Source organism: Oryza brachyantha, chromosome 11 (genome assembly GCF_000231095.2).
Source record: "Oryza brachyantha chromosome 11, ObraRS2, whole genome shotgun sequence".
In the NCBI taxonomy this organism is placed as follows: Eukaryota; Viridiplantae; Streptophyta; class Magnoliopsida; order Poales; family Poaceae; genus Oryza; species Oryza brachyantha.
In genome coordinates, this window is record NC_023173.2 from 16,395,439 (window position 1) to 16,407,520 (window position 12,082).

At 41.1% G+C, this 12,082-nt stretch overlaps 1 protein-coding gene across 3 annotated transcripts; it reads left to right on the forward strand.

Moving 5' to 3' along the window:
- Positions 1–6,509: 6,509 nt before the first annotated feature.
- On the forward strand, positions 6,510–10,717 carry LOC102714323 (agamous-like MADS-box protein AGL65). Of its 3 annotated transcripts, none has more exons than XM_006663027.2 (11): positions 6,510–7,049; positions 7,533–7,592; positions 7,682–7,700; positions 7,799–7,863; positions 7,936–7,951; positions 8,058–8,119; positions 8,382–8,478; positions 8,674–8,724; positions 8,821–8,954; positions 9,169–9,568; positions 10,139–10,717. In XM_006663027.2, exons 1-11 carry the CDS (start codon positions 6,865–6,867, stop codon positions 10,211–10,213), a joined length of 1,164 nt encoding a protein of 387 aa, XP_006663090.1. In that variant the 5' UTR covers positions 6,510–6,864; the 3' UTR covers positions 10,214–10,717. The 3 variants fall into 3 exon arrangements, with proteins under 3 accessions (XP_006663090.1, XP_015697842.1, XP_015697841.1); XM_015842356.1 differs by having other exon boundaries at positions 10,152–10,717; XM_015842355.1 differs by having other exon boundaries at positions 6,511–7,049; positions 10,149–10,717.
- Positions 10,718–12,082: the final 1,365 nt, after the last annotated feature.

Sequence of the window (12,082 nt, forward strand, 5' to 3'; positions counted from 1 at the left end):
GGTGGCGGCAGTTTGATGTCAGATGATTGCAGAAGAATTTGAATTTGATGATAGATAATTGAGTATATAGATGAATGAAAAGATGAAAGAAAAAGATAGTAGGGTTTAAAAGCACCAACTCGACAAAACAAAAGAATGGAACATTGGAAATATTTTCGTAAAAATTTTACCCTAAAATTTCTAGTATGTTACAAGGATAGAGGTGGAGAGGTGGGTAAAGGACGAACTGATCTGACCTTGCTGGGTGATGTCAGAAGATGGCAGCTTCTCACGTCACTCTTGCCCTCATCAGATAGGTTTGACATAGGCTTTTGTAGAATCGAGCAAAAGTTTGACACACTTGAGCTAGCAGAAGGGGTGGAGTGGGAGAGCCATTGCTAGGCCTGGTGGAACTGGAGAGGCAGTGGGAGGGGGAGGGGGAGGAGGTGATGGGGAGGCTGGTTGAGTGGGAGTATACGAGCTCAAGAGCACGGGCAACGGTGAGGTGGCGTGAGGTGCAGCTAGAGAGGGACTGATAGAGATGTGGGAACGGAAAGAGCGCATGGCACAAAGAGAGAGAGCATGGGAAGAGCGACAACTTTTCTTTTTTTAATTGTCTATAGAGGGGTTAGTGGGGTCAAGCGATTTCCTTAAGGCGGTCCCCTAGGAGGACCTTCTCTGAAAATTGTTCTTATCGCTATTCCCTAAGAGGATCACATGTAAAAATATCTCTATTTGGGCCAAACTTAATACAGGCAGTCAGAAATTTGGCCCGTCTATACGGTAAAGAACCCCTCGTCAGGAAAGATTTATAGTTTGAATTTTAATAAACCGGTCCGTGATTTAACTTCTAAACTTCATCTAGCTACCAAACAACCGTCAGCTAAATCCTTGATCAAATATTTTTCTTCAATATGTCTAATAGTATTTTGTTACTTATATTTATCGCATGTTTGTTTTGTACAATTTTAGTTAACCTAAATCCTTCTACACCACCATGTAGAACCTTAAAGATATACAACGATATCCGTGATACATAGGCAATTTTAAAGCGGTACTTTATGATAACGATACTTCAAGTCATTCCACTAAATATAAGGAATGATATTTTAGAAATAATAATACTACTCCATCAATTACTAAATAATTAATCTGTAGCTGGCTAGATATGTATTAACTATTGATGAGAAGATGTCAGTAGTCTCCTTCCAAGATCACTTTGAGCGGCGTTCTGAGCCTGAGGCTAGGAAGGTTTGTTTGTCTGCATGGTCGCCATGCACAACGACAGTAGAAGGAACACTGTGGCGAACCCAATGGCCAGTGCTGCGTGCCATCATTTTTCACAGGTGGAGATCATATAAAACAAGAAGAATATGTAGTAGAGGTACAGCATCATCAACGCCATGCCCTGTATGCATGAATGCATAAAACAGCATCAAATTAATTGACTCAACTCAGCGAGCTATGATTGGACTAATTAGACAGGTAAATTAAAGTGAAGAAAAGTGTGGTAAATTAAAAGTGAAGAAACAGGTAAATGGTAGAAAGTCTCGTGCTGCGAAACGGTGGGAGTAGTAATTAATGTCATATATAAAACTAGATGGATGAGACGATCGATGAGCAAGCATGAACTAGCAAGGAACATAAAGAAAATTGAGTATGTATGTAATGTACTGACGGTGTGTGGGTTCATGGTGCTGCCATCGTCGGCCCCCTCCTCCGCCGTGTTAGTCGTCGGCGGCGTGGCCATGCCTTTCTCGAGATCGGCGCTGCTGCGATTGCCGGCCATCTAGGATCTATCGACCTGTACTCTCGATCGTACGTATCGTCCTGTGCGCGTTGCGTGTATTGATTAATCCAGCTTAATTATGATCGATATTTATAAGCTAGTCTCGATCCGATTCTGTTTCCAATACAGATAGATCGACAGGTGGTGTCCGATTCTGTTTCGATCGTCTTCTGCCGTGACTCAATCGTGGAAAGTCCGTACACGCTCAACTCAAATACGAAACCGATTTGTAGCCCGTTGGATAAGCCGTAGTTTTCCAGGCGTGAGGCCGTAGCTTTCTGCAGTGCCGCCTCCCGCCTCGGGTCGTCGCCGCCGCGCGTCACCCGTCGCCGGCCGTCAATCGCCGGTCTCCACCGTCGCCGCCCGTCGGTTGGCAAATTAAAATAAAAACTGCCCCCCAATAGTGTGTTATCCGACTTCTCAAATTTTAGCAATTTGGCATATACTTTCGTTTGCGCGCATATATGGGAGTCGTGGTTTCACTTGGTATTTAGAAAAGTACGGCATTAGGTTTCTCTCACGCCTCCGCCTGAAAATTTCACAGTGCGCTATTTTTCATTCTATCGACGCCGCACCATTGCCATCCGCTCGGCGCCGACAAGGCAAGGCGTGGGACGGCGAGGCGCGGCGCGACCAATAGGGTTGGCAACGGGGCAGGACGGGACGGGCCGTGGACTGCTGGAACGGTCCTGGCCCCGAAATGCGGTTCGGGGGAAAACTTCCCCGCCGGGTCCCTACCCCCAAAGGGGTCCCGAAATCCCCGAAACATGTTACATATCGATGCTATCCTCGAAAGATGAATACAGAACACCTCATAGAAGTTTTTAAAGTCTAAAATGCACTAACACACTGAGCATGCACAAATCTACAAGAAGAAAATAGATGTCTCACTGTCTCACAGATCGGGCGGAGGTGGCGTCACGGCGTCATGGCGTCTGCGGGCAGGCGGCATCAGCCAGATGCAGGCGGGCGGCGTTGATCGGTCGCGTCGAGGTCAGTCGGTCAGTGGTGGCATCGGTCGGTGGGCGGCGTCCAGAGGCGGTGGCTAGGGACTGGGGAGCGGAGGGCGGTGCCGCGGTGGGCAGCACGGCAGGCCGCGAGGGGGCGTCGGGCCGGAGGCGGGCGGCGGTCGACGGCTGAGCTACGCGCCTGCGCCTTGCGCCCAGCACCGCCGATGGTGGGCGAGTCACGAGTGGGGTGGTGGCTGGTGGGTGGCTAGGGTTTGGTTTTGCTGAATGAATGAAATGAATATGGCCCAGGCAACCAGGCCCAGTTAGGCAGCTAAGGGTTCTCCTTTTTTATTTTATTTTTTAAAATTTCAGGGCCCGCTGGAATTCCCGCGGGCAAAAATTGCCCCCGACCCAGGCCTGTCGGGTTGGGTCCCCGCCGGGGCCCCGTCCCCAGCAGGGATTTTGCTAACCCTAGCGACCAGGGACGGCTACGGGACGGCACTGGCAGGGGGGCACACCACGGGACGGCGCGGTGCGGGGCGCCACTGCGTGGGATGGCGTGGACGGCGCCAGCAGGGCGGCACGCCGCGGGACAGGGCGACGCGGGACGGCGCGATGAAGTCCAAGGCGGAACGTTGGCGACGGCACAGCTCCGGTCTTGTTGCATGGGATATCCTTCTCGTCACGTCAACTACCAACGGTTTTAAGGACCAATTCTGTTTTTGGCAAGTCGAATATCCCAAACTTGCTAAAAGACAGGATTTGGGAAACGAAAATTGGGTAACGGTTGGAGTTGCTCTTAAAATAGGATTGAGAAACCACGTGAAAGGTTTGAAATATCTCTAGGCCGATATGTTAGGTCTCTCATATCTCTATCTCTATGTTTCTCTTTTGCATGGGGCCCACATTTAAGCCTCTAAATTCTAAAATATCATCGTCGATCACCAACACCTCGGCCTCCACATCTCCGACGACACTGGCATTCTCTGGTTGCTGCATCACACCACATGGGAGACCTAACATGTGATCCTAGGAATATTCAGAACTTTTATGCAATTTCTCTCCCATGTTCAACTGGAAATGCACATTCTAATAGGTGGTGTGTCATGAGCCAATTTTCATGTTGCGAGGTGTTTTCCCCTAAAAGTCACTTTGGTACAGTGTCGTATAGCTAAAATTACGAAGTCCTACCGTCTTATAGAAAAAGGTGCCAAGTTTTTTATGTTTCAGTTAATGAACTTTTGTGCATGCACACGTATGCATACATGCATTAGCAAATTTTAAACATGTCTTCATCAAAATTATACATATTTTGTGTTCCTTGTTGTATTGCATCAAAACTATTCAAAAAATGTGCCATCCTCATCATCGGCACAGCCACCGTGCCTGCTCAACGTGAACCCAAGTGAACTCCTATCAGGTATTTCGATATTTCAACCAATATGTTTTGATGTTTCTTTGTATTGGATTGAGATGTTTCCTTTGGAATTTCATTGCCACTCAAGAGACGAAAGAATTGGTTCTGAAATGGTACTTTTTTTTAATGATTTTTTCATGTTTCAGTCAATATTTTTATGATGTTCCTTAGTGTTTAGATCCAAATAGTGCAATGGTTTTTTTTAATGTTTTTCATTTTTGTATTTCGATGAACAAGATATGTTGTTATTTCAATAGATAAAAACTCGATGTTTCATAATATATCGTGAAAAGTGTTTCAACGTGTGTTTTAATTGTATTTCACCATTTTAATGGCTGGAACATTTTTTTTAAGAATGAAACATTTTCTTTATATGTGATGAAACGGCGCCGTTTTTTAAATCAGACGCCGAATTTGTATGGCCCAAATAAATTATACTCGTGGTACGTATAAAAAGTTACATGAGAGCATATGCAAATATATGCATAGTATCAATATGTGAAACGCTAGTTTCGATAAAATATTTTGCCTTTCGGTGTAAAATTAGGAGGCTAATATAAGCCACATAAGCAAAATAGACCTAATTTGTGCCTCACACAAGTACGTGACATGGTTTGTTATAGACGGGTGTTTCAGGGGATGAAGAGGCAAGTTCAGACGATCATAGCTTCTTTTGGGTAAGTTCAGAGGTCAAATTTTAGGATTTGGCACCTATAACACACTAACACCAAGCAACTGTTTAAAGAGTAGCGTCCAATATCATGGATTCAAATCTCCATAGAAACATGAATTTTAGATTAGGTATTTGAGGGCCTAGTTTTCCTATTTGGGCTAAGTTCCCGAATTCCGATTTAAAAAATGGCTGCATATATCCGATTGGATATAGAGACTGGGTAAAATATACCCTTCTCTAAAAAAACTATTTAAAGAGTGATCCTGAAACTAATTATTCGTATAAAGAAGTCACTCAAGTGATCATGAAATTTATTTCAGGAAACAGAAAGTATATACACCCTCCGTTTCACAATATAAGTCTTTCTAGCATTGCCTAAATTCATCTAGATGCTAATGAATCTAGACACATATATAAAGTATATACATTCATCAATGAATAAATATAGGCAAGACTAAAACGACTTATAATATGAAACGGAGGTAGTAATATTTAATTTAACCTTAGAAGCAATAGTTGTTGATTTGTCATATCATCCTGTTAGAATTAGCCTATATTAGGGTCACATAGGTCACAAAATGTAGTTGGTCGTAACTGTGGCATCCACCGAACAACTGACTAAGAATACTTGGCATGCATAAAAAATTGGTTTCGGAAGTTGAGACATCCAACCAAACATCTCCTAAGCATTTTTATTAAGCATTTTTATTTTGCTATAGTATCATGATTCACGATAAATAGATTAACATTGTTGTTTATAAAATTCTTAAACATAATTAATACACGAGGTTACATGTTCATGTCAAAATTATTTAGTGCGGTATGGGCCATAATACACGTGGTTTTGTAAAATTTGATCTTCTATTTAAGACGTATCATCCAACATGTAACAAAGAGAGTCTTCAAACACAAGGTTCAATTTTTTCTCATAAAGAGAGATCTAAATGATTTCTGATCCGATTACACATTACACATTCGTTGTAATTAATTTTTACAGCCTTTAACTGTAATAAAGGAGCGTATGATAATTGGATCGGATAGGGTGCTCGGTGTGAAGCACTATCAATAAAAATCACGCAAAATTACAGCCTCAATTATTTTATAAAAAATATTTTTCCTCTAAATTAATTTTCTAAATTGTGATTCAATTACACGTTATACATATGTTCCATATTATAAGATTTTCTTAGTTTGCATACATTTATCCATGGATTAATGTATATGTTTTTTATATGTGTCTAGATGTATTTGCACATATATAAATCAAGGCCAGACCAGAAAGTAACGAATATGTTTTCGTTTATGTGTCTAAATTTATTAGCACATATATAAATCTAGACAGCGTCCGCTACCCATTATAAAACTTTCTAGCCTTAACTAAACTCATATATGTGGTAATGAATCTAGACACGTATACAAAACATATACATTAATATATTAATGGACAATACACAAATACTAGTTACCATTAGATCTTTACGACATTTAACTCTCGTATTGTGGAGTCCTCGGGAGCTCGGTGGCGAGCATTATCGATAAAGAAAAGAAAATCACGCAAAAAACAAGCTGAAACAATTTTTTCATATATATAAAAAAAGAGAGGGAAACAATAAGAAAATGTGTCTTCTGAACCGTTCTCGCTCCGTCCCGCGCTTTTCTCTCCCCCTTTCTCTCTCCTTCTCTTGTTTCGCGCATCCTCCTCTTCTCCCGACCCAAGAACTGCCGATTTCGCCGGCTCGATCCCCCCGCGCTGCCTCGCGGGAAATCGATCAAATCCATATCAGCAGCTACCCCGCTCGCTCGCTTATTGGTTCTTTGATGCTGGGTTCTCAGATGTTGTTTTGATCCTGGGTTTTTCGATCGATCGCCACACCCACCAGCAAGGTGAGCGAGAAGGAAAGAAATCGTCGTCGGTCGTCGTCGCTGTGGATCAAATTCATGCTATCCCTTTGCGCCGGAGACCGGATCGTTGGGCAGGGCAGGGATCTCTGCGCTGAGAAGGATTTCGACGGATTCGGCTGCGAGTTCGTCGCCGTCTCGTCGCATCTCTGCCGCCATGGGGAGGGTCAAGCTGAAGATAAAGAAGCTGGAGAACAGCAGCGGCCGGCATGTCACGTATTCGAAACGAAGGTCGGGGATTCTGAAGAAGGCCAAGGAGCTGTCCATACTCTGCGACATCCCTCTCATTCTTCTCATGTTCTCCCACACCGGCAAGCCCACCATTTGCGTTGGCGACAACAGGTACCAAACCTGCCTGAATGCATGTTTTGGTTTTTTTTTTTTTTTTTGAGTTTGATTGTTCGGCTCCATGTAGAATTCAGGCTGAATACTGTTCTGTCAATGTGACTCTGAAACCTACGTGCTTCTGAATATTTTTGCAGACTATGTGTGGGCTGAAACCTGCATGCTTGCTTCGGAATGTTTTTGCACCTGTGCACTGAATTTCAGTTTGCGCTTGCAAATTTCATGAAACTGCATATGTTATTTTTGGTCCATTTTAGCTATTAGGAGGATCGGATTATGCTAGCATTATGTTTCTGAACGACTCGATTCCACAGATTATTCATGATCCTTGCTGCGCCTTCCCTCTAGTATTTTCAATGCTTTGCAACCTTTGCCCGTATGTCAGGAACGTTTTGCAGATAAAATGGAAGTGCTTGGACCATTCAGAATGCCAGAGGTTAATCAGAATTGCATATTTACATAACGTTTTTCCAATTGCAGCAGCATAGAGGATGTCATAACAAAGTATGCACAGCAGACTCCTCAGGAAAGGGCTAAAAGGTAGCTTAAGTTCAGTAATTTTACTGCCTAATTTCACTGTAAGTAATAGAAACAAACTGATTGGTGTTCTAACTTTTTTCACTGAACAGGAAGTTGGAGAGCTTAGAAGTATGTCATCTCAGCTAATATATTTTTTAAAAGGCATTTTTTTACTTTGCACAGTAAGATTGAGAGTTATCTGAGCAGTCTCCTTTTGTTCTGTGAAGGCCCTAAAGAAGACATTCAAGAAGCTAGATCATGATGTCAATATTCAGGACTTCTTAGGCTCAGGGTAAACTCTGTCACTCATATGTATGTAGAAAAGAGAGGTTCTGACTCTGCAATTCTTTTGAATCTATTGCAGGGGTCAAACTGTCGAGGTAGATTTCAACGATTGGATGATGACAATATAACAGCTTATGCAATTTCTTATTTCTTGCTTCCTGGTTCTGATGCTCATATGCTGATTTCAATAATTTTTGGCAGGAATTATCAAGCCATCTTGGTGCTTTGCAATGTCAAATTGCGGATGTTGAAAAGCGTCTCAGGTAAAATAGCTCGGATTCTTGAATAACTTGAGTAGTGCCACATATTATTTGCTCTCATTGGATCAAAATGCAATTAGTATGCATATATTTTTACATTCAGTGCCTAATTCAATAGTGGTTTGGTGGTATATGATCTTAAAAGGGCCCATTCTTTATACAAAATATCACATTGATGGCAGAAATCATTGTGGATTCTCACAGATACTGGGCAGAAAAAAAGGGATTAATGGACGACTATGACATGTTGTATGTTATTCTTCAGTTATTGGAGCGAACCTGAAAAGGTTGACAATATTGGACATATACGAGCGATGGAGCAATCTCTTAAAGAATCTCTCAATCGTATCCGACTTCATAAGGTACACAATATATGTAGTATTAACCTTCTAATTAACTTCGGCTGATGATGTTGCCTGATTCGCTACACAATATCTGTATTATTGATTGATGGCAATTGATATGCTACTCTTCTGTCACAAGTATCATTTCACTAACACATATGCCACTACTCAAGATAATTTCATTTTTTTTTTCAACTTGTGTATGTATTATAGGAGAGCTTTGAAAAGCAGCATCTGATGGGCCTACAGTGTGCTGCTGCTCAGGTAAGATGTTTCAGCTTCAGAGTGCAGAACTCAGATGTGCAGTACCGGGTTTCAGGCTCATATGTCTGATCAAAGTATTGCTATTGAAAAATTCAGTTCCAGAACGACATGCAGATCCCACTAGGACTAACAGGTGACCCAAACACTTCATCATGGTTCCATGGCACCGGCGGCGCAGAGGAGCAGCAGCCTATGATGCTACCTGAAGACGCCAGTTTGATCCATCATAGGTGAGCTCCAGGTCAAGATGGTGAATTCAGACACTTCACAAACCACCATGGACTAAACTCACTGACAAACTTAATTACAGAAATAAATCACACAAAAAGCTTGCATATCTTTAGTTGCTTATAAAACGCACAGATAAGCATAAGCATAAACATAAGCGAAATGACGGGATCCTATCATGGTGAATTGACACAAGAAAGGCTGTTCCTGATGCAGAGACATTGCTTGCACAGCAAGCACGTCGATGCAGAGCTACCCAGGCTATTTCAGCATGAGCAAGCAGTCCACCGACAACATCGGCGGCGAGCAGCAGCAGCAGCAGCCGGCGGTGCAGCCGCCGGAGTTCAGCCAGGCCGACTGCCTGACGTCGCTGCAGCTCGGCGCGCAGTTCCCGTACCCGTCGGCGTTCGACCACACGAGCCTGCTCAGCGACCGCCTGTTCAGGCAGGACATGGAGCAGCTGCACGACGGTGCTGCGGCCACCGCCGCCATGGACTTCAGCAGCCACTACGATCTGCCGAGGCCCGGCGACGAGGCCAGCTTCCAGAACTGGGCGTCGGCGGCCTGCGGCGCCACCATGTATGACCATCAACAGCAGCAACAGCAATCTGCCCAAGTGAGTCCTCCTCAGCAATCATGCTTTCGTCTTGCTTCGCGCCTTCGCCTGCTTAGCTGCCCCAGCGTTTCGCATTTTAGAAGAAAAGACGAAAACGTGTTCTGCAAATGAAAAATAATTTATACGTAAAACTTTTATATACGTATCCATAATAACCTAAAAGCAAAATGTGTAAAATAATCCACAATGAAAAACGCAAAATCAAGTCCAAAATTAAATTCTAAAATTTATATTTTAGCTTATAAACAGTTGCAACTATCGTGCGAGGGAGCCTTCGTGTTCACCTTCTTGTCGATTTGATTCCTTACACGTGTATAATTTTAATGTATATTTTTTTAATATTAATTGGTCAATGATGAAAAATTCTTTTGTCAGAATAGCAATACTTGTAATACAAACTTGAGCTACTAAAATAATTACAAAAGGACGATCTCCAATGTTCGTTCAAGTTCAGAATCATAAAGACTAGATATTTTTTTTCTTTAACTTAAAAGGATTTTCTTTGGCTCTTAATCTTCTAATTCGTTTTAGTGTCCTTATAAAAATTACGACTGAATCTCTGACCATCAGTTCCCTGCAGCAGCAGCACATGTAGAAGTATCTTCATTCAACTATCACTCACAATATCAGCAGCTTGTGATTTGATGATCCTCTAACAAACTGGAGAATTCATTTTGCTACATCAAAGAGCATTACCATGGCTACTATATTTATGTCACTCAATTAAGATACAAGTCAGCGGTGCATATTGACAAGAAGATATATGATTGCTACTATATTTTTGCCAGTCACTCAATTGAGATACAAGTCAACAGTGTATGTTGACAAGGAAGAGATTTGATGTATGTTGACAAGGAAGAGATATGATGTATAAAGGAAAATAGAAATTGTCAGTGTAAATTATGAACTGATCATGGAAAATAAAACTGTAAAATGTGATAAATTATTAACTTTTCTGTAAAGCATATTATACTTGTCGTAAAAAATTGGGCATATGCTAATGCTACGCCCGAAATAGTTAGAAAGTAAAACAAAATACATCAGTAGTTCCAAAAATATAGGTTTTTTTTTCTTCTTTCTTTTTTTGCTAGAGCTCATTATGAATTCTATCGAACATATGTCATGACACTGTTTAAGTTTATAAATGTTAAGGACAACAAAGTATTGTTATGTACGCATATATTGTACATTATGTTTTGCATTTGTAAAAAATAAATCTTAAAATATTTTGAAATATTATTAAAAAATACGGAAGATTGGAAGGTTGTATGATTTTGTTGTGAATAGTGTATTTTCTTGTATTGTGGTATACATGTGAACGGTGTATAGCAAGGGATTTAATATAGTTGTTCTACATCACATCATTCTAAAGTGCATTCAAACAAAAAAACTTAATTAATTGAAACAAATGATTCAAAGCATGCTTGATGTAAATTAAAACTTGTAGCATAAAACCATATACAAACTATATATATTAGGGGATGAAACTTAGATGATAGGTTAAGGCTTGGGTTTATCTTAAGGAAGCACTTGGATAGGTCTAATTGAGCACTGAGACGTAACAAACATATCAATGTTACATCCCTCTTAATAATACTATATCAATGTTACATCCCTCTTAATAATACGACTTTGATGCTCTCAAATACAAATAGAAAAACTATATCAATAGGAATGTGCACATGCCATCTCTTTGCTTCACCTTAAGGGTTGCCACCGCCATGCCATCTCACCATCAAGACTATTAACCTACAATTCATTAGACACATTAGTTATTTAGTCCTAAATAAATTATACATTTCCTTTGTCAATGCCCTCCATACTCTTGATCTTGGGCACTCCACCTTGCACTATTCAAATGATTGATTTGGTTTACGGTTCATCGATATGAAGCCTTCTCTTTCCCTTCACCACCAGATTGACCCATCGGCATCAAGTATTTTGCTTTCCCTTCGCTACCACATGGTCCATCACAGCCCGAGCATTTTTTGTCTTTCACCATCTTGCCATATAAAGTCATTTCGTTCTTCGCATCTTTGATATATTCGCTTGATCATAACCAATGACTTTCAGCTTCTAGCTTCTCTTCCTCCTCAAGATATTCATCAATATCCTTGTCTCGATGCCAGAACTCAACCTAGGCACCCCAACTCATGGAAATAGTATGTTACAACATATATTGTTATTAATCATGGTAACTTCACATAACACGATGTGTGAGGACTTGATCTTCCACAGTAACATACTTCAATAGGTTAAGTAAAACAACCCCAAATACAGTAAGGTAAGGTATACCTTTTCATTGGGAGAGAGAAGGTGGTTTCCTGGTGTTTCAGAATAGTATGGCCACTTTATTTAATTAGCAATACTTATATTTTAGACCAATTTAAATCGTACAACAACTATATATTTAAATATAGAAAAATATTTTGCTATAGAACACCTTATCGTAAATGAATACTCCGAATTGCTAGATAGCACCCAAGATATGGTAATCTTATATTGAACAACATA